General features: G+C 36.8%; 1 protein-coding gene across 2 annotated transcripts; it reads right to left on the bottom strand.

The window, feature by feature from the left end:
* Positions 1 to 1,865: 1,865 nt before the first annotated feature.
* Positions 1,866 to 22,821, bottom strand: LOC110796108 (uncharacterized). 2 transcript variants are annotated; one of them, XM_022001140.2, is made up of 12 exons: positions 22,664 to 22,821; positions 22,468 to 22,566; positions 22,258 to 22,342; positions 21,640 to 21,709; positions 17,692 to 17,752; positions 17,471 to 17,524; positions 6,869 to 7,025; positions 6,674 to 6,770; positions 5,919 to 6,028; positions 3,806 to 3,912; positions 2,340 to 2,450; positions 1,866 to 2,247 (listed from the first exon to the last, which is right to left on the bottom strand). In XM_022001140.2, the coding sequence occupies exons 1-12, from the start codon at positions 22,754 to 22,756 to the stop codon at positions 2,134 to 2,136; spliced, it is 1,158 nt and encodes a 385-aa protein (XP_021856832.1). In that variant the 5' UTR covers positions 22,757 to 22,821; the 3' UTR covers positions 1,866 to 2,133. The 2 variants fall into 2 exon arrangements, with proteins under 2 accessions (XP_021856832.1, XP_056696542.1); XM_056840564.1 differs by having other exon boundaries at positions 22,258 to 22,323; positions 22,664 to 22,803.
* Positions 22,822 to 22,892: the final 71 nt, after the last annotated feature.

Here is a 22,892-nt window from a genome sequence, read left to right as displayed (position 1 = left end):
CACCAAATGCCCCTCACAAATGACTTAATACCCAAAATACCCTTACTAATGACGCGCCGTTAGTCCTCCGTTAGCCTAATTTTTAAATTCACCAAATACCCCTATTTTATTACTTATTTCATATAATACCCCTATTCTGAAACTTAATTCACCAAATACACATAACTTAAAATTACCCATTTTGATGCTCAGCGGCTAGTTTTTATGTTTGAAAATTAGCCGTTGCTTATTGTTTGCTTATAAAAACCCCTTTTCTGACTATTTATTGTAGTTTTTCTATTGTTTTGTTAATTTCATATCATTTTTGTCATGAGTTTTCTTTCAAAATCATCATCCACACCCATGAATCCACATATGTAAGAGTCCCAAACAATTTCTAATATTATGGGAGGAAATTTCCATCTGAGGCTCCGATACAACACTCAGTAAGTTTCAATTATGATCCAATAAGTTCAGGCCTCATCCAGTAAAGACAATGCACTTTAGCTGAGCAAAAGGCCAAAAAACCCCATTTTCAGAGGGATCTTATGTAAGTGAAGCTGAAGTAATTCAATCTAAAGCTAACACCTTAATATTCTTATTGTCCGAATGGTAAAGAAACTAAGAAATCAAGTTCAATAACACATAAATTTTTATCACAACCTCGATTTCAACTTGGATTCATGATGTGAAAATCTTGAGTTTGGAGGCAAATCTTTGTGCCAAGATTCATGTTTTTTCACTGGTTCATGAGCTTTGGAACATACCTTAGTTTCATTTTTTTTTCTTGTTCCCTCAAATCCAAAAATAGACATTTGTCCATAAATCTGACCATGTCAATAGGACCTAGCTCAAAAGAAAAGTGGGAAAACCTTTATGCCTCGACTGTAAGGTTGAGAGAAAGTTAGGAGATTGAAGAAAGATGTTTGGAGGCAGTAGAGACAGGAGACAAAAGGGAGTTAACGTTAAATATGTGGCATGGAAGCAATAGAATCCGAGGTAGCTGGAACATATGCGTTAGAATAAAATTAATAAGAGCTTTATTTTTAATCTGTTTGCATATGTTAAAGATATTTCCCATATTGAAAAAGGAATACCTTCCGATTGCGTGGTAAATATAATTAATTGGTCACATAAAGAATAAGGTACAAAAGAAGTAGCTATTTTCTTGAAGAGTTGCGACGTTTTGAGGTGTTTTTAGGAGTGTTTTCTGTTTTAGTGTTGTACCAGAGCTTCAGATTGAGTGTTGTATCAGATATTCGGATGTCAAATTTTCTCCCATGATAACAAAATTTATTTGGGACTCTTACATATGTGGACTCATTGGGTGTGGATGATGATTTTGAAAGAAAACTCATGACAAAAATGATATGAAATTAACAAAATAATAGGAAAACTACAATAAACCGTCAGAAAAAGAGTATTTATAAGCAAACAATAAGCAACGGCTAATTTCCAAACACAAAAACTAGCCGTTGAGCATCAAAATGAGTAATTTTATGTTATTGGTATTTGGTGAATTAAGTTTCTGAATAAGGGTATTTGGTGAAATAAGTATTAAAATAGGGGTATTTGGTGAATTTGAAAATTAGGTTAACGGAGGACTAACGGCGCATCATTAGTAAGGGTATTTTGGGTATTAAGTCATTTGTGAGGGGCATTTGGTGAATTTCTGAAAGTCGAGGGGCATTTGGTGAATTGCGCCAAAATTCAGGGGTATTTCATGAAAAATCCGTAGTTTATATATAGTGATTTTTTGGTGCTCATCGTCCGTGGGTTTTATATGTCCTATTTATTCCTTCTCAATTTCTACATCCTTGAAAGTAGGTAATATGTTAATTTTATCTAAACACATTCAAGCCTACCCAATTCGAAGGAAAAAGAAATCCTAACCAAATCCAATTTTAAAAAATAAATCAAAAGCTCGTGTGGATCCAATTACAAAAGTGTATGTTCAACTAATAAAACCCCGGGTCTAAACAGTGGTGGACCGGGGAAAAAACGTTAATAAATGAACTCGTGCAATCCTGAACTATAACATACAGATCTCTGATTTGTTAATATTCCGAACTATCAGATTCTATCCTTGTATTCTGTACAAAATGTCAATCATCATCAACATTCAACAAGCATATACACCAGATATAATCAGCCTCAATCTCGATTTCTTCTAAGCTCTGTTGAGGATATGTCCATCCGAAACTTATCAGCTGGTATTGGGATGAACATGTCTTTTAGAACATCAGGAATACTAATATCTTCAAGAACCTGTAGAAGCATATGCATCAACAATTAAATGTACAGTTTGCAATAACAGATCATTTGGTAACCACACATCCTACATCAGAAGAATCAACTACCTTGAAAACACCGTCCACATTTCGGCCACCAACAATGAATATGCACCCAGTATTTTTGCATTTAAGGAGTACCTCTATCATCCTGTTGTAACTTCCATCATAGTACTTAGGCTGCGAGGTTACATAATAGATTTATTAAGTCAGAACGTCAAGGGATGTTCCCATTTCAGTCAGGAGTCAGGAGTCAGGACACATAAGAGATGCAAAAGATCCTAGTGAAAAAAATACGGAGTATTGAGTATTTTAGGCTGGATAGTTGAATAAGAGACCTTGTTCGATTGGTAAATGACACTAAAAATAAACATCACACATTCCCACTCTAGGCAAGAGGATCGTATATATTGCAAAATCTCCTGATCGTAAAAACAGATTTTCCAATTCACCCTAAGAATAATCTTGGGCTACTAAAATTAAAAAAAATAAAAGAATCATGAGGAGTTTAATGAGCCAATATAATCATGCACTAGTTAACATAGATGTGAAGTAGCAAACATAACTATAAGAAAACAGGAACCGAAATATTTCCAACACGTGTAAGCCATTTATTTAAATTCAAACACTGTGTGTGGAAATGTTTGTGGTGAGCCTCTAATGGCATATTATGTCAATGCAGGCGGATTACGTTAAAAGCACAAAATCACATATACATTCTACATACAGCTTATTGTGCTTGGACTTTTTATTTTATATGAAGTACCCATGTCAGATATTAGATACTCCAACATGCGTATGGACACTTGACAGTTGACACTTTGATCAAACAAAAACATGCGTGACATAGCAATATATGACACACAAAATATACCACTACTGGACACCATGTCCAAGTAACAGCATGCAGCACAACCAAAAAAAAAATTGTGTTTATTCCCTCAATTACTAGAAGTTCATCAGTCCTTTCCTAACAGGAACTTGATCAAGATATGACAGAATGAGCCATATGTGAGACATAAACATGTATCCGTTGGACACCAAGTCAAAGTAACAGCATGCAGCACAACCAAGAATTGGTTTTATTCCCTCAATTACTAGAAGTGTATATGTCCTTCCCTAACAGGAACTTGATCCAGATTCGACAGAATGGGCATTTCAGGGATACATCATATGATCATCACAAATTCACAAGATGAAAAAAGATCATTTCCTCATACACACAAGTCAGGCTTAGCTGATATTTTGTATAGGATGCATAATAAACTAGATGAGAAACTTCGGGAAAGGTACTTTTTCCTGGTTTGAATTATTATTTGGATAGTTAATGGTGTTATTATTTACCAATACATAGGTTTGATGAATTCAGCCACCGGACAAGCAACCCACTAATATTGATGGTTATATTGACATGCATCATTGTATCAGATAGAGGAACTTCGCTTGAATATCTAGCCATGATCGAATGCCGGTAAAGCAAATGGAATACTGAAAAGGAAGAAGTTTAAAAGTACTTTCAAGTGTAGATATCTTACATTAATAAGCCTGACCACGGTATCAGCACCAACTACAAAAGCACTCCCGGGGAAGAGCTCAGCCTTTTTATAGAAATAGGGCTGGTTCGATATTATTACTGTTTTATCTGTCAACACAACTACCCATCAATGATAGATTCACTGACCACCACAAACCTACAAGCATCTGAAGAATGCAAGATAGAAAACTTAAACACACCCAATTATAAAAATAAAATAAAACGCTGTTCATGAATTCCCTCGATAACAAAACACACATCCTACTATGCGTAACAGAAGGGAACAAAGTGAAAGATAGATGTCAAGTATTCGAGAGACTTGACGCTCTCCCAAAGCTAACTAAGCAAAGCAAAAATAACTTCTCCATCTTCTCATAATCTCCTCTCCCTACCCTTCCTGACCCTCATCTATTCATAAACCCTTTCCCCAACATATCTTCTTTTTCCCTCCCGAGCTTTCTAACTGATTTACTGTGCAGTTCCTATTGTACCCTTCATATAGCTGATTGATTACAGTATCCACTGCCATTGTACATTGGGAATTTTACAATGTTTACACACTCCAGTTTGGACATCTATTATGATTTATACATACGAAAGAACATAGGCATCTGAGATCTTGTTAGATTCATCTTGATAAGTACTTTCAAAATATCAACTTTTACAATTTTACATATATATAATTACAGATTTACAGAGACTAATGGTTGAAGTTGTGTTGGGAGGCCTGAAACTCTAGATATTAGTAGTGGAATGGAAGTATTTAATAAGTGGACTGCCCCCAACACTAAAAACTCAATAGTCCTAGAAAATGAAAACCTGAAAATTCAAACTTCAAAGGCAAGAAGACAGAGACTAAAGTGGGAATAACACTAACATGTTACACAAATTTAGGGGTTGTCGTTACTTTTCACTTTTTTCTGCAAGTATTTAAAAACACATAAAGTAGTTTACAATTCTTTGTTATAATTTTCAAGTATTAACATGACTATAGTACAAGTATTAAGTAGGACTAACGTTAACTCAATATACAATTTATATCAACCAACTTTCGAAATCCAAATCAAAAAAAATTGAAAATGATATACTCCCTCCGTTCCTAAATACGTCTCCACTTTGGACATGTACACGGTAATTAATAAAATTGAATGGTGTGTAAGAGGTAATGATTGGGAATGTTTTTTTTTTGGGAAAGGAAAAAGTAGAAAACTGTTTATTGATAAAGTATAAATAAAAGTGGAGGTGGTGATTGAAAAGTGGGAAAAGTGTAGAATGTGTAAGAAAAGGTAATAATGATGTATAGAAAAGTGGTAAAAGTGTATGGAAAAGTGGGAAAAGTGTATAGAAAAGTGGGAAAGGTGTATGTCCAAAAACCGAAAGTGGACACATAAAAGGGAACGCCATAAATGGAAACTGGACACGTATTTAGGAACGGAGGGAGTACAACCTTTGTTCCTGAAAGTTGTTTACACTCACTATTCACGACCTCCAATTCAATAGTCAACTATTAATATATTCAATTTCGTAAATGAAAAAAAATATTAAAAGTTGATATTTTGAAAACATATATCGAAAAGAGTCTAACAAAATCTCACATGAGGACATTTTGATGTATATATTAGTGAGAACTTACACTCATAGTTTTCAATTTTTCATGCTTTGGACACATATTTAGCATAAAGAACTTTCGGGAATGGAGGTAGTACAAGGCAAAAGATAGTAGACCCACACACACACACACAAATAAAAATAAAAAAATAATGTATCTGACTACATAGTACATACCCCAACTTCAAGGAATTATGCCTATTTACAACTTCTGGAATTCCAAATCAACAAATTGACAATGATATCAGACAAGCCCTTAGTGACATATAAAGACATGACGAGGCAAAAGATAATCGACACGCACGGGGGGAAAAAATGTATTTGGCATGACAACGTACCCTCCAAAGAATGCCTATTATACTGACTAGATAAATAATGAGTCACAAGTTGCTAGAATTTGTAACTTTGCTGGACATCCAAAACTTCTATCACGTAACTAAAAAAGTTTGCAACAAATGAAATAACCAAGTCCATAACAAAAAAACATAGCATCAGTAAAATCTCACCAGCCATCTCAAATTGCTTAACACGCTCCTTGATCTGAGATTTTGTTAGAGGTGGTTTATCAGCATTGACTACCGAAAGCTCAAAGCACGGATATCCATTCCCCAAAAGGCTGCATATGAGTACCAAGTTAAAGAAAGGAGGAGAAAATTCCTTTAGATGAAATACATATAAAGATAAATTACAGGAAAGAATTAGTAGACATTTTACAAATATGAATCAACTTCATAGCACCAAGTACACACGAAGAACTTGCTGCATACATTATTCCATTACGTGTACAATAACATCAGAACAATACCAAATCCAAAGAATCAAATCAGATTGGTGGATCAATTAGATATATCAAAGTGATTGGACCCGCAATTGAATTTTACAGATATTGGGTTTTTCAATTGAATCACGTTGAAAGCAAAATCCAGAAATATTTGAACTACGACAAGGAAAAAGTTTAGCTGAGTCCATCTGTTGAGAGGACAACCTTCCACTGATTTTGAACCCCCAACAGGTCAAACATGCACTGATTGTCTGATTATAGTAAGGACAGGATAACTATTTAAGCAAGGAACGTGAAACCTTGCCATATATGTTGGACTACTTTTTTCGTTCATGTTAATAAGTTTTCTCATTTTCTCCAACATCCTTGAACAGGAAACAAATAAAAAAGTGAACTGAAAGCACTATACAACGGACGTCAGAGGAGAAAGGTCAAGAATTTAGGGAGTCAATACCCAAAATCAAGTTCCATGATATCTACCTGCTTGCGACTTCCATGAGCTGAAGATGACCTTCATGTAAAGGATTGAATGAACCAGGAAGTATTATCTTTCTTTCCGCACTTGAGGACTTTCCTTCTGAAATAGTTACGAGTACATAACATAAACTAAAAACAGAGGACTATATTAGCAAGATCTCCGCATAATGCACCTTGAATCAACCAGAGGTGACGTACCACTTGTAAAATCATAAACCTTGAAACATATTTTCCCATCCAAAAGCTGTTCCAACTCTTCATCTTCACTAAATAACCTTTCCCTTTCTGTAGACATGTCCAATTCTTTCAACTCTGGAGTGAAATCTATAGGGGCTTTGCTTGCACCAGCAATTGCCTACAAACAAACAAAGAGGTCAATGTCTAGAAAGTAATAAAAAGGAGTTAAAATGATGGTGAAAATCTTCAACGAGAAAACACAACAACTACAACACTACAGTGTATTAGATACATTGCTTTTCATTTTTCACTAAAACAAAATAGAGCTATCAAAAGAGTAGGCAAATACTTCTCTAGACACCACAATAACTAATCAGTAATGCATCTATTCGACATCCTCAGCCTGAAGGATATACATCCATTGAAGTTCCAATTTGTAGAAAACTAGATCCAACCCCAGTTAAATAGAAAAGAGGGGGGTTATCTCTTACATCAGGTGTCTACAAAACTCCACAATTGCAATTCAAGGCCACACAAATATAGAAGGAAGATTTTTTGCAGGATTTGCAGAATTGCAGCTTCCATGAATTTGATCTGATGGAACAGGAACTTGGCTGTATGGCACTATGTCCCAATTGTTTGAAAGACCGTGAAGCAACAAATTCTGGCAGGGATGGACAATTGGACACATATGAAATCCCAGAATATCATTAGCGGATAAAATACCGATAGAGTAACATATATTTATTTACTTTCTCTCTAGTGTGTGCCGTGGTCGTAATTGACTTTTTCTTTTGTTCTAGAGGACTGTCTAAAGAACTGATTGGTGACGGAGGAGCTTTCAATAGGGTGGCGGTTTTAGGGCTTCTCCAAGTCAACTCTCAAATGCTTTCCTTTCACTAAGGAGAACCCCCAGGGGGTCCATTTAAGAGAGTTTTTCACCTTTTACCTGAATTTTGGTTTCTGGTTGATAATAAATGCTTACTAAATTTTTCAAATAAAAGGGTTTTGCTAAACATAACCCTTAAATATATCTTCTAAAAAGGGTACAAAGTTGGGCATTTATGATAAATCAGGCTTCTTTTTGTGTAATATAAAGAGGTGGTGAATATAAAACGTTTCACAAAATTAAGATGGTAAATATGAAATTACATTTTATAAGGTGATAAACCCAGTCCCTGTACTTTCTTCTCTTCCATGTCGTACGAACTCATATGCCCACGCTCTTTCATGGAAAACAATTCTTAAAACCTATTTCTTGACTTCATTTTTATTTCGTTATCAAGATATTGATATTGGAATTGTTCTAATCTACAGCCTCATTATCAAATTTATTCACAAATTGTCGTCACTAGCCATACTCCATATGCAGTAATAGGCGTACTAAGATTTCCACATATGCAATATTCTCCTCAAGTTATTAAAATATGTTCCAGCAAACATAAGTAAAGTTCAGCAAAATGAATGAGTTAAGGTATATCAAATATAAGTTAAGCCAACCAAATATAAGTTATTTTCAGCTAAAATAAGCTTTCTTCAACAAAATTAAGTTCAGTTCAGCATAAATTAGCTGAGAACAGAACATTATTTGCAGGGTTCATATCCCATGCCAAATCAAATCTGCACACGATACCAGTCATGAAAGCTGGAATGAGGTATCACAGCAGTACAAGACGACGTCTACATAGTTCAAACCTCGGAAGATTACACTGAAACTGCTTAACAAAACCACATTTCAATTATTTTGATTCAGCAAACTTAGTGATTAGGGAACCCTGTGCCACTCTTTTTTAAGCATTGATACTCCAAATGTTCTAAGTTCTAACCATAAAGCATTATGTGATACTATTTTCCCATAAGGATAAGGCATCATGTACAAATAGAATACCTAGGTGGAGACAGCTTCGGTAAACTTTATAATTTGACGTGAACCAAAGCTTTGTAGCACTATAACCAACTAACTATTCATGGGTAAGCTCATAAATTATAGTAGACTATAAGGATACGCCATGGTAGAGTTCATTATACTCCATAGGGGTAGACCCGTGGACACGAGCCGAAGCGAGCCGAACTTTATTAGGCTCGGCTTGGTTTGGTTATTTTTTCTCGTGTTCGAACTCGAGCCCGAACTTACCTCGAGCTTCAAAATCCTTATCGGGCCAGGCTTGATAAGAATTCTTCGAGTTCGAACCGAGTTTCCAGCTTGTTCGAGCCTTGATTCGATAAACTGATAAACCATATTCTACCAACAGGTACTTTAATATTACTAATAATTTTCTTAATCTAACATTATATTAGTATTTTACTTGGACAAGTTATGTAAAATATTATCACTTATTTGTCATTTAATTGATAGTTTGGATAATGTTATCAAACGATGTATAAAAATCTCATAAATATGCATTATTATTCTTAAATTAACGAGCTTGCAAGCTTTCGAGCCGAACACCATTGAGTTTGAGTTTGGTTCATTTATTTACCGAACCATAAATTTAAGCTCAAGCTTGGTTCATTTACAAGCGAATCGAGCTCGAGCCGAACTTTTATCGAACCGATTTCGAACTGTTCACGAACAGTTTTTTTCGTGTCCACCCTTTACTCCATTATAGTTTTTCGAAAGACAAAAAAAGTATAAAGAAAGCATAGCAACAGGGAGGCTTGGGCTTCTGTTTTCATAATTCTTAAAAAACGTACTAGATAAAAATAACGCTTTTTGCAGGAATTACTTGCGGGATGGGAAGCCGGTGAGGTCTAGGCCTCCCTCTGTAGCTTGGGAGTTGGTTTGCAGAAGAAAGCAACAAGGAGGTTTGGGCATAAAGGATTGCTTCAAGTGGAATTTAGCCTTCATGGCTAAATACATTTTGAATATAAATATTTCCCATAAAAGAGACACCTTTATGGTTTAAATGGGTTAACCAAGTGCATTGAAAGGAACAGATTAGAAGGTGTGTGAGCTCCTAAAACAGCATGTTGATGCTTAAAAATATTTTGTAAAGTCAGGGACAAAATGAAAAGTGGTTATGTAGGAAATGAGTGGTTAGCTGGAGCTGGTAATGGTTACAGGGTTGAGTCAGTAGGTTATCAGTTGTTAAGCTCACCATCGCCTAAAGTTCAGTAAGATAAATTGGTTTGGAATAGGTCGTGCATTTCAAAACACAGTTTTCTAGATTGGCTGTAAAGAACTGATAATTTCGAGCAGAAAGTTTATGGCAGTATGCTATGTTACTCAGACACGGGTGTCGGTGTCGGGGTGTCGGACACTTCGATCCAAATATTTGTAGACACTCCGACACGGTCAAAGGAGTGTCTTGACTTTTTTTTAGACCCTTCTCCCATACAAAGTGTCGGATAAAAAAAAGGGACACTTTTTATAAAATACATAAACAGTATAAATAAAAATATATATATATAAATTTTACTCAAAATATCCAAATGCAAAAATTTAACCACTTAAACATAAAAATATAAAACAATTTAAAAATACAAAACTTAAAAGTTAGGTAATTAATTAAAAGAAAAAAAAATAATGAGAACTTTGAAAAGGCAGCTTACTTTTAAATAATCTCCCTCTAAAAAAAATAAAAAAAATAAAAAAATCAATAGAGTGAATAATTGATTAATGACTAATGAGACTTTTTGAATACTGGGAAAGATAGTCACGTGGGATTGTCCCACTTCCCAAACCTAATTAATTAAAGAAAAAATGTTTTTTTAAAAAAAAATGAAAGAAAAAGGGTAAAGTTTTAAAGCCCACCAGCAGTCAGGCACCAATCCACCAACTTAATAAGGCACCGACAACACAAAGAGAACAAATGACGGAAGCAAAGAACGCCGGAAACAATGGCTATGGCTGATTCTCAAGATTTAATTTCAACAAAAACCAGAATTAAAGAGTGCATTCAACTCGGATTTTCTACCACAACAAAAGCCCTAACAATATTTTTGCTTTTTCGCTTCCCCCACCTTCAATTGCTAGAGCTAGGGTTTCGAATTCTTCAAGATCTAATGCTTTTGGTTTCGGGTAAGACGAGTTAGGGTCACCTACGAGGTATATTTTGAATTTTTTTCTATTTTTTTCCTCCTCCCGACTCCGACACGTTATTCCGAACACTTTTCCGACATCGGAGTCGACACCTCTCCGGACACGTGTCGAGCGTCGTGTCGCGGATCGGGTCGTGTCGACACCCACACCAGCCGTCCGGGGGAGTGTCGGAGTAACATAGGCAGTATGTAATAATATGATTGATAGATGAACGAACCAAACTGAGATACAAAAGTAGTGACTTGAGGCCACCAATCTCCAAGGGTTAGTGACTTGAGGTCACCACTCTCCAAAGCCAAAGCTTTACCAATTTTTCCACACCCTCTCATAACCTAATGTGCACTTATTTATAACTAGTCTACTACACCTACCTATTTTGTCTTCTACCTAATATTACTAACTACATATTATGCCCTTCCCTAACACTTGATTCATTACAATACCGACCCCCTAAACTTCCACCTTGTCCTCAAGGTGGATAGTAATTAGCATCGAATTTCCGGCCATTGTAGGAATATCTTGTATCATTTCCAAGTCTAACGCCCAGCTTCCCCTTACGGCTGAATTGGGAGGGTCTTTTAGTGCCTCCAGTGGTAAGTGGGAATGATCAAGGACAACATAGACAACCGTAATGAAGTAAGTGTGTTCTGGTTTTGCAACTGGTTTGAACCGATTATGGGTTGGGAATTTGAGCCTTGGGTACGTGGAGTCAAGTGTGGGTTTAAAAGAGTGGGCTAGATGGTTGGGTTGGGTTGGGTCTGGATTGTGGAATAATGAGTGAGTTTGTAAGTTGGAAATAAGAATATGGGTATAGAGCTAATTAGGCCAAGTGGCCCAACAAAAGAATTATCCTTGTTAAATGAATAATTGGGCTCAAAATCATGGTGTAAAAACTGGCCCGAGTTAACTCTGATCGCCCGAGTTAACTAGGTTTTGGAGGCTGGCGATACGCGATATCCCGAGTTGTCAAGGTGTTTTTAAAAACGGCGATATCTCGGCCGGTTCAACCGATCCGAATAAATTTTGTCCGCATTAAACGTTATTAGCCTCACATCTACTCGGTTTTCAGCCGAATTCCCCATGTTTTCGGCAAAAAGAAAAGGAAAAGGGAAAAAAATGGAGAAACTCCACTGAAATAGAGTAGAGAACTCCATTTTCAGAGCTAAAACAAGAGAGAAGAGAGAAGGTAGAAAAAAGTAATCATTTAATTATGTCACGTGTACGGTTTAAGGGAGGGGGACTAGGGTAGGTAGTGAGTGGGGCTGACATGGGGCTTCTTTTTCAAATTTCAAATTCCTACGCGACAACCGCGACACGGTCCGCGACTAACGCATCATTTCCGTTACCGAGACTCCGCGACCGATCCTGCGACCGTGACCGATACCGCATTTTTTATCTATGCTCAAAATGCTCAGGCCCAACTCTTTGGGAGAACTTATTTCTTCCCTCACATGATATTAACAACATTTCATCGTCATAGGATTCCTCCCAAGCATGTACTACCACCTGCCTTTATGAGCTATATCACGCATTTGTGAATTTTAAGCTACCCTTAGTAATAGCCTTTCTCCAGCTTGAAGAATTCTCCATGAAGCTTACACGACACTCCACTGCACCGTCAACACTTCTGGTAAAACCACCGCCGCCACCATCGTAGTATCTCCTTGCAAAAACACCCGGCACCACCCTTCTCGACGACGACTCGAGGCGATTCACCTCCACTAGGGCTTCCCTCACATTCAACTATCTCACCAAACCGACCTTCGCCAAAACCGCCACCAAGATCTTCATGAACGTAACCCCCAATTTCGGAAGCACCACCGCATGAGCCGCCACCTTCAAATTCCTTTATTAAGAAACACCAGGATCTACCACCACTCTTACCTTCGGTGAAGCCTGGGACACCACCAGATCCCGCACCTCCAGCACCACCGCGTTCAAACCCTTCTCCTGGTGCCTCTTTTACAGCACCCTCACACAAGAAGATGCCGAGGATACCGTCAACAAGGCTACCACCTGAACCAGATTTTCCGTCAAAATAAATTGAGAACTCCGAAATTATGTTCAGATCTTCCACCGTCTAAACCCCCTCCTCCAACGTCCTCTAATAGAAAACCTTCACCGTTACTTGGCCCTGTCAAATACTCTGCCTTCATCATCTTAACCAAACCTTCTGTTGTTGAAATGGTCGAGTTCATCCTCACTTAAAGGCTGAATTAATGTACTGGCTTTTTCTGGGTTTTCATTAGGGATTTCATCTCCTCCTTGATCCTGTTTCATCATCTCCCTTTCTCCTTGCTCTTCCTGGAACCTATCAAGTTTGCCCTCCAAACGTGTGGTGGTTGTCTCAACTGCTTCTTGGTTCTTCTGGGATATCCCCTGCACTTTTGGCAACAAACTTTTTGGCCAAGATTTTTTGAAATGTGGCCATGCCTTCCGCTACCGGCTGCTGCACCGTCTCTTCACAACCATTCATTCTCTGCCTTACTTCAGCAAGACCATTCTCCAAGGCTTCTTCGAATCTCTGTGTATTTGAGAGTACCATGGTTACTTCTTCTTCCCTGGATCTGTCCGCTCGGATACAAAGTGTAAAGAACTGATTATTTTGAGCTGAAAGTTTATGGCAGAATATGTAATAATATGATTGATAGATGAACGAACCAAACTGAGATACAAAAGTAGTGACTTGAGGCCACCAATCTCCAAAGGTTAGTGACTTGAGGTCACCACTCTCCAAAGCCTAAGTTTTACTAATTTTTCCTCACCCTCTCATAACCTAATGTGCACTTATTTATAACTAGTCTACTACACCTACCTCTTTTGTCTTCTACCTAATATTACTAACTACCTATTATGCCCTTCCCTTACACTTGATTCATTACATTGGCTCGCAATGCTTGGTAGATCATAGACTGAGCAGAGGATGGCCATTATGGGGTGTGTCGAGATGTTTCATGTTCTTTAGGTGGTGATGTTCTAGAAACAGGGAACCATCCTAGTCATTACAGCAAAATTCGTAGTGATTGTATCAGTGAGTGGGCTCACCACTCTCCAAAGCCTAAGTTTTACTAATTTTTCCTCACCCTCTCATAACCTAATGTGCACTTATTTATAACTAGTCTACTACACCTACCTCTTTTGTCTTCTACCTAAGATTACTAACTACCTATTATGCCCTTCCCTTACACTTGATTCATTACATTGGCTCGCAATGCTTGGTAGATCATAGACTGAGCAGAGGATGGCCATTATGGGGTGTGTCGAGATGTTTCATGTTCTTTAGGTGGTGATGTTCTAGAAACAGGGAACCATCCTAGTCATTACAGCAAAATTCGTAGTGATTGTATCAGTGAGTGGGCTCACCACTCTCCAAAGCCTAAGTTTTACTAATTTTTCCTCACCATCTCATAACCTAATGTGCACTTATTTATAACTAGTCTACTACACCTACCTCTTTTGTCTTCTACCTAATATTACTAACTACCTATTATGCCCTTCCCTTACACTTGATTCATTACATTGGCTCGCAATGCTTGGTAGATCATAGACTGAGCAGAGGATGGCCATTATGGGGTGTGTCAAGATGTTTCATGTTCTTTAGGTGGTGATGTTCTAGAAACAGGGAACCATCCTAGTCATTACAGCAAAATTCGTAGTGATTGTATCAGTGAGTGGGCTGCACATTCAATATAAATTCTGGGACCTGCAGAATAGCAGTAAATTGGTGGTTCAGAAAGAGAGTAGTTCACTGTTGTATTACTGCTCTAATTTATCACATTTGGACGAAAAGGAATAACATAGTCTGGAACAAGACTATTGAGGCCCCAAAAGACAGTTCACCTGATTCAACAAGATGTGAAGGTTAGAATTGCAGCAGTGATGCCTAAGAATGTTGGCGGTCATGATGTAAATTGGTTTCAGTCACTGTAAGTAGCTCTAGGCCTTAATAGCATTTTTGTGTTTCTTGTTGGTAGTCTTTGGGGTAGGGAAAGACCTTAAAAGGTATGCTCCTTCCGAAAGGATTGCTGTATATGTGTGATCGTGTGAGCCTAGTGTAAGTGTAATTATCTGTTTTGATGAGCTATCATTTTTTTTTCTTACTGCTCAAAAAACAAAGTACAAATAGAAGACGTCAACATAAGAACATTTAAAACTTGAAATTAAAAATAGGTATTGGTGAAAAAGAACCAAAAGCATGATCATTTTTGTCGTCAAAGATGTCAATGCAAATAGTTCCTTATCCCCCCCCCCCCCCCCCCCCCCCCCACACACACACACACACACCAAAAAATAGCAATTAAAACAAAAGTTCATGATAGCTTGAGGGCATGACATTGTTGTCTTTAGCCATACTTTTTTGCATGGATGACACCCTAATGGACTATTTGTGCCATTCCAGTACATTTCTGTATTACCTGTCCGAAAATATCTATAAACTGATATGATAACAAACTTTCAAGGCTGTTCAATTATAAAGCTTATTAATAGTGTTCTTGATTCTAGTCAGACTCCTCTAATGGCATTCATGTGGACACAAGGTTAAAAGTTAAGAAAATTTGATAAGAATGGGTTCAACTATGGCGGTTCTTCTTTATAAGGTCCTACCTATTAATTAACTAAGAATGCTCCAAAGTTAGGTGATGCACTGATGCCTTTTCAAAACAGTCCTTGACCTGAACTATCTACTAAGACGGTTAAAAGACCACTTGTCATATTTTGGTTGGTCTAATTTATTTGTTTAATTCCCTCCCTTTACCATCCTCCCACACCACCACCACATCCCACCCCACTAACCCAGAGCATCCTGACATGGGCGGCAACAAGTCAATGACAGTCCCCAAAATCACCGGAAACTCTAGCCTTACCCCCTCATCACTCACCAGAAACCTTAACCCAAGGAAGACTCCAACCTCTCCATCGAATCATCTACAACAAAAGCATCCTCCTTTGTATTAACATTGTACTATTCTTTTTGCAGATTCGATGTCTCTGTATTCTAAATCTAAACAGCAGTTTTTCTATCTCCTCTAATCCTTTAATAAACTAGTGTTTTTCCTACACTTGATTCTTGCCCCATTTTTTGTGAACCCAATATTTGAAGATTTGGATGAGACCATTGAATTAGGAACAATGTAAATAAAATTGCAGAGGAAAATAATATTGGATATGGATGGGACACATTGAATTTGCAATTCTGTTGGATCAGAGTATGCTGTTTGCTGAGAGAAGAGGAAGAGTGGGGGCTCTGGTTTTGGTTAGGTGTTGCAAGGGTCAAAATAGCAGAAATGAGAGAAAAGCAAAAATGAAAAGTAAATAAAATAAAAAAAAATTGACCTTTTCAACAGGTAATAGGTCACAAGGGACTGTGTAAGGACTGTTTAGGGAAGACACTCTCATAGTTGGGCTGTTGGGAATACTCTTGGTTAATCGATAGTTAGGACCTATTAAATAAGAACGGTCAGACTGTTTAAGTCAATTTTTCCTAAAAACTATGGTTTGCAATCACAATAAAAGTAACGATTGCACATCAGATAAACTTACTTTATCGCTGTGTTATGCTACTAATGCAACGAATTATGGTTAAGGCCACATGTTTTCATATTGACTATATCAGCCTCCAACACACTCATAGGAACATAACTGCCTTGTATAGGCCGTATTGGTTCTACATCAGGTGACTGGTTTTCTTGACTTGGTAACAACTGGCTCAACAAGTTGAGAAACCAATAGGTATAGCCATGGAATTAAAACTCGGCCGTTCCATTACGTAACGGGCGTCCTGTAACGGATTTTGGATTTACTGTTCCACGAAACCCCGTTACATAATGGTGCGACAAAAATCCCATCTTTCTCCCCGCGTCGCCCGTTACATAACGGTGACTCGCCGCGTTAGAACGCTTCTTTTCCCGTTACACCATTCTTTTGTGCAAATTGGACAAAAATATTTTAGTAGTTAGTTATGTATTTTAAAAATAAGGTATTTTGTATGATCATTTGTTCACAAAATATGTCCCTTACTCACATTGTAATAGGGTTTGTTAGGTTGTGTTGAAAGAATGTCTTTTAAACTTAAAAGGCATAAACAAAGCTTAAACCTAGTAATATGATTTTTTTTTGAGAAATTCACACCGCGTTAGCCGCGATCCGTTCTATTTGTCGGTTACAAGCGGTTTCCGCGATAACGCAACCGTTAACGCAATCGCGACCGCATCCGCGATTTTTTTCTATAGGTATAGCACTATAGTTGTGTAGGAACAATTTAAAACTGCATGTCGCCTATTAAGTATTAAGAGAGACAGCTAGAAAAATAAACGAGTAATATGACAACAATGACCAAGCAAGTGTTTTGTTCACTGAAACTACAGAAGTGCAATAAAGAGGCAAGTTCCCTTGTAACTTTCTAAGCATGCCCAATAGTCTCTCTGCCAACATGATACCACACAACGTATGACGGATGAATAGAACCCCAAAATTAAGACCACTTCTTGGTGCTGAAGAATCTGAAGAGAAATCTCTATTTTATTCATACTGAAAGGAAAAGAAAAAAAAAAGTATCCTTCTTTTTGAAGTTTACCAAGTACCTTGAGCAAAAACTGACTTGAAAGAATTTCCTCTTCCTCTCGAGTACGGAGTCCCTGCAGAAATTGGGAAGGATTTGTTACAATCTTACTTAGCCAGAAGGTGGGCTTAAATAATCTGAATTAGGAGTGACTCAATGAATTCTACTGGAAACCTATGAGTACTCTTTGGAGGACTTTGCTCCTGCCCCTGATAAAAAAATTAAAAAATGAAAAGTATATACCTTTGACAAGGTGACAGTAGAAAGCCAAAGACGATTGGATGTTCTGGTGCACAAGTGAAACCTTGCAGATAACAAGGAAAAATGGATAAGAATGTTTACAAACAAGAAGGTAATGCGATACCTTGAAAGCATTTTGAGGTCATACGCCTACATGGAATTTTCATGCATAAATAGAGCGATTTTGTCAGCTTCATAAAAATGCAAACCCCGTCATGTGGTTAAGTATTTATGGAACAACGGAACTGCCCGGCATAATGATGTGGCTTTGAATACCTATTGTCAAGATTCAAAGTCAACATCATTATTCTAGTTCGAAAAGTTACGGAAACTTGACATACAAGGAGTCTATTAGGCTTGATCCTAGTCCTGTTAGGATAAGTCATATCTTTTAGAGTTTCAGAAGGAGTCTTAAACAATAATTTATTTATTTTTAGTAGGAGTCCTAGTACAATTAGGTGGTTGTGTTCTACGTAATTTAGAATTCTTCTATTGCCTATATAAAGGGCCTTAGCTTGTTACTTTGTTGAGACTAATAGAGCTTTGGGTTTTGTGTTAAAACTTGTGATAGTAGGAGAGATGCCTATTCGCCCATACTAGCGTTTCTAGTTTGGTTTACTATTTCGTTTGATCAAATTGTTTAGTTTAGGACCATCAATTACTTGGTTGGTGTTGGAGTTTTATTTAGCTACAAAATTGTGGCTCTTGAGTCTTGGTAAGGTTTAATGGTTGCTCCTAATTAATACCTGGAAAGTTGGACATATTTGGTTGTTTAGTTGCTTGATATTATTTGCGTTGGAGTTTATTTGAAACAAGGTTTTGCACTCTAATTTGTTGGGAATACTAGTAATTAAAGGGATACTAGTACAGATTTGGGTGGAACTTCTTTTTTAGTTGGATTAAATTATATTTTGTCATAATGCATATCTCCAAGACGAAAATGGAAATTGTTAGATATACTTGTGCAATTTAACCTTTGGGGGACGGAAATCAAGTTGAATTAAGGATCTGGAAAAGGATATTAAAAGGTCAAAACTTGAAAAAGGCTAATAAGCAAGAAACTTCAACAATTCGGGAAGATGTTCAGTTGAAAGTACATCATTATCATCATTATCATTACCCCATTGCCTCAAAGAGGCTCCCGTAAGGGGGGATCGGGTGTGCGCAACCTTATCCCTGCAATTGCAGAGAGGTTGTTTCCAATTGACCCAAAAGCGATAACGGGACAATAATGGGACGACCATCTTCTACTCATGGAAAGGAAGCGAAGAGGTGTTAAGAACCATTTTGATTTAGTCCACTACATGATTAAAAAAAATTCAGACTACGTAAATAATGTTGACCAAGAGAAGAACAAGGAAGACATTGTCTTAATTGGTGATGAGCAAAATTCGGATACTATGGTCCTTGACAAATTTGACATGTTTGTTGATCATGTTGAGCATACAAGACCGAAGAGGCGAAGAGTATGAAAGAAAGTTTTGACACTATAATTGAAAACAGTCATATTAGTTAGATCAACTTTGTATTACTAAAGAATCGACGTTGTTTCTCTTGAGGATGTGGGCAAAGAAGACGACCTGGAAGATTATTAAGCGGATCTTAATATTTCTTGTGAATCAATAAATGTGTATACATCCAAGGAGAAATACATGATTGTTCTTGTTTGTATGATGGGTTCAAGAGGGAAAAATTCGAGGTTGAATTTTTAAGAATGAAGGGGAGTCTAACGTGGATTTGAATAGTTATGGTCAAGATTCAACATCAACATCATTGTTCGAGTTCGAAAAGTTTCACACTACCGGAAACTTGACGTTAGGAGTTTATTAAGCTTAACCCTAGTCTTGTTAGGATAAGTCATATCTTTTAGTGTTTTAATAGGAGTCTTAAACAATAATGTATTTTAATTTTATTAGGAGTCCTAGTATGATTAGGTGTTTGTGTTCCACGTAACTTAGAATTCCTATATTGCCTATATAAAGGGCCTAGCTTGTTATTTAATTGACAGTATGATCGAGATTAATAGAGTTTTGAGTTTTGTGTTAAAACTTGTTAGAGTAGGTGAGATGCTTAACCGCCCATACTAGTGTTTCTAGTTTGGTTTATTGTTTAATCGGTTTGATCAAATTGTTTAGTTTAGGTACGTTCTACTCTAAATTAACACTCAGGTTTTGTGAAGTCCGTTTGACCAAACAAAATCATATCATACCAGGCTGAGAAAGTACAGTAGCAAATATCATTTACGAAAATGAACCTAATTCCACTCAACCCAAGTAAAATGCACAGGTAACATGTAAATGGCAAAATCTAAAATTTTTAACCCGTCAAAATTGATGCATCATAGTCCACAAGTTATCACAGAGTCTATTGTCAATCACAAAGCAAAAGACTACAGATCCTTGTCTAGCGATAAGCCGATAACTAAACAAGTCAAGAAGCTATATGTGAAATTAGGGTAACCTTGCACGAGTTCAACTTTATGTAATTAACAATAAATCTTTGGACATCTAAGATGATAACAATAACCTAGAAGCTAAACAGCACGTCCGCAGTGATCTAGGTTAGACATGGGATAAAGTAATCATCCCCAATCCTAAGGCCCACTCTACAGCATTTGCATAATCCTTAACGGACATATTTAACCCAAAGGTTTTCCCTGACAAATGCTTTATAATGCATTTTACTTCCAAACAACTAACTAGTGATTGCCAACTACTAGTGTACCAAACATCTTTTGCAAACTGCTAGTCTCTTTGCTAAAGCAATATACTAATTGGCAGATAAAGGTCAACAAGCATCAATCTCTGCAAACTTTCCAATAGGCCAAGATAATGGATACTGCTACTTATCTATTGTGGTTTCTGCTGAAAGTTAAAAGAATAACAATAAAGAAGCCAACAGCCTTTCAGTTTCCAGTATGACAGGAACCAATACTAGGGCAATAGCAATAGAAGAAACTTCAATGAGGTTTGTTCCCCATGCCACATCATCATTTTACAAACCTTGATTGTAATGAAGCTTTTACCAACAATAGATAAACCTATATAAAGGTTTATATGTGAGACCTATTATCATTCATCTCATTTAAAACAAAACAAAAAATGAAAATTAATATGTTTTGCATACATGGCAAAGACAAACAACTTACTCTTTAGTAACATTAGGTTTTGTAACTTTTCTTAACAATAGTGAGGTTTGTCTACAAACCTCTACAATGCAATACAAACCTCTTAGCAAACCTCTTATTGCTATTGTCTTCAATTTGAAAAGAAAATTTACTTTTGGATTGCATTTAATGTTTGAGCTCCTGCCGTCATGAAAACAACTTAGTTTCATTCTTATATTGATATTTCACATATGCTATTCACAATACAATTAACTGGACAAGGATGAGCTCTAATCAATAAATAATACTCCCTCCGCCTTTTTTTGTTCTTTACATTTGGTATTTTACACGCGTTTTAACGACTAATTAATGTGCATTGAGATTCCTCTATTTTTTTATTTAAACAAGGCAAATTGCGTTTGATTATAATGTTTTCACTTATATCAAAATTCTGATATTGGGAAAATGAGAAAAATTTAATGTCCCAATGGAAAAGTGTGAGAGATAAAAACCCAATAAATTTAATTGGTTAAATAATCATTGGACACAAAGTTTGATAAAATATTAAAGCATTTATGTGATAATATAAAAAGAAATGTAAAGAACTTTTAGGACACCCAAAAAGGAAAATATAAAGAACAAAAAGAGACGGAGAGAGTAACACTAAACGAAAAAGTTACTCCTCTTACTTATTTATGAGCTTTTGTGACCACAAAACTTCCGCAAACTCACTTGACCAAATTCGCACAAATCAGTAGAAACCACAACAACATCAAATTGCACAAACACTCAAACACTGTAGCTGCTAATTAATGGAGTTAAGATTCATCCTATCTGTAGCATACCTGTGATCCCCTTGTTTCGGGCGAGTGGTAGCCAAAGAACCCGTGAAACCCACACCAAGAACAGGACACCCTATACAAAAAACAAAAAATGTTAAATTAAACAAGAGAAATTCAATCATCCTAATTCAAAGAACGAATGACAAAACTCGAATAAATTATGCTTTTAATCACCCACAATCTTAAAACAAACGGGAAAATTTGTCAAAGAACCAACTCAACCAAAAGCTTAAGCTGATGGTTGAAGCCCCAAGATTAGTTTTATACTCTATCACGCCCCCTCACAAGGGCTTGAAGTGTGGATGCAACCCCAGCGCGAAATATTCCACTTTAAAAGGAGGGGTGGATGAGATTTGAACCCGTGATCTTTGCGTCACGCTGGCTCTGATACCATGTCAAAGGACCAATTCAACCAAAAGCAAAAGCTTAAGCTCATGGTTGAAGCCCCATTATTAGTTTTATACTCTATCAAAATTCACACTATAAAGTAATGAACAGCGAAATCAAATCAGTTAATCCTACATTTCATCAAAATCAACATAAAGAATAATCAATAACAAAATCCAACAAAAGACTTGCAAAAATTAATAGAAAATCAAAAGAGATGAAACAATAATTTACCAGGTTTACATATTTTCAAAGCACGATTATACGCCACTAGGGCCATTTCTTCCGCAGTTGATGAATCTGCAAATTGCGCTGGAATCTATAACCCACCCAAAAAATTGCAGTACTCCATAAATAAACAATTAACATCCAAAAACATACAAACAAAGATAAACAAATTGTAAATTTTAGGTGAAATAAAACTAATTACAAAAAAAATCAAACCTTGCCCAGTAATTGGATCATGGCCATTCTTGAGTAAGGAACCAGAGCTTCTAGAAGCGTGTTGGAGGCTCCAGGAACTGAAGTCAACCATCCAACCGCCTGTAAAATTTAGATATTTGAAGAATAAAATAAGTTGTAACAAATAAAATAGAACGTGTATTAATGGCGGAAAAATGGAGGAGAAAGAAAGTGTTACATGGGAGGCGCCACCAGCGATGTAGACGACTGATTGAGTGGAAGTAGAATGTATGGCTTCGATCAATGGTCTCATTATACGACTTTCTGTCATTTTCTTGTTTGTTATACTACGCTGGTTTTCAGAAGTTTTTCGTAAATTCCTTTGTTATTGATTCATTTTGTATCTTGACTTTGATGTTGGCGCGAGGGTAGAGATGTCAATGGGGGCGGGGCGGGGCGGGGCGGAT

The sequence above is a fragment of the Spinacia oleracea genome, chromosome 3 (assembly GCF_020520425.1).
Source record: "Spinacia oleracea cultivar Varoflay chromosome 3, BTI_SOV_V1, whole genome shotgun sequence".
NCBI classification, from domain to species: Eukaryota; Viridiplantae; Streptophyta; class Magnoliopsida; order Caryophyllales; family Amaranthaceae; genus Spinacia; species Spinacia oleracea.
This window is presented reverse-complemented; position numbering and strand designations above follow the sequence as displayed.

What these genes read in the sequence shown, in the direction of transcription:
- LOC110796108 (XM_022001140.2), bottom strand. Translation starts at nt 22,756, where the DNA reads ATGACAGAAAGTCGTATAATGAGACCATTGATCGAAGCCATACATTCT. An exon ending in TAAGCAATTTGAGATGGCTG is followed by an intron (nt 3,913 to 5,918) that starts GTGAGATTTTAC and finishes TTGTGTTGACAG; the next exon opens with ATAAAACAGTAATAATATCG. An exon ending in ATGTGGACGGTGTTTTCAAG is followed by an intron (nt 2,248 to 2,339) that starts GTAGTTGATTCT and finishes ATGCTTCTACAG; the next exon opens with GTTCTTGAAGATATTAGTAT.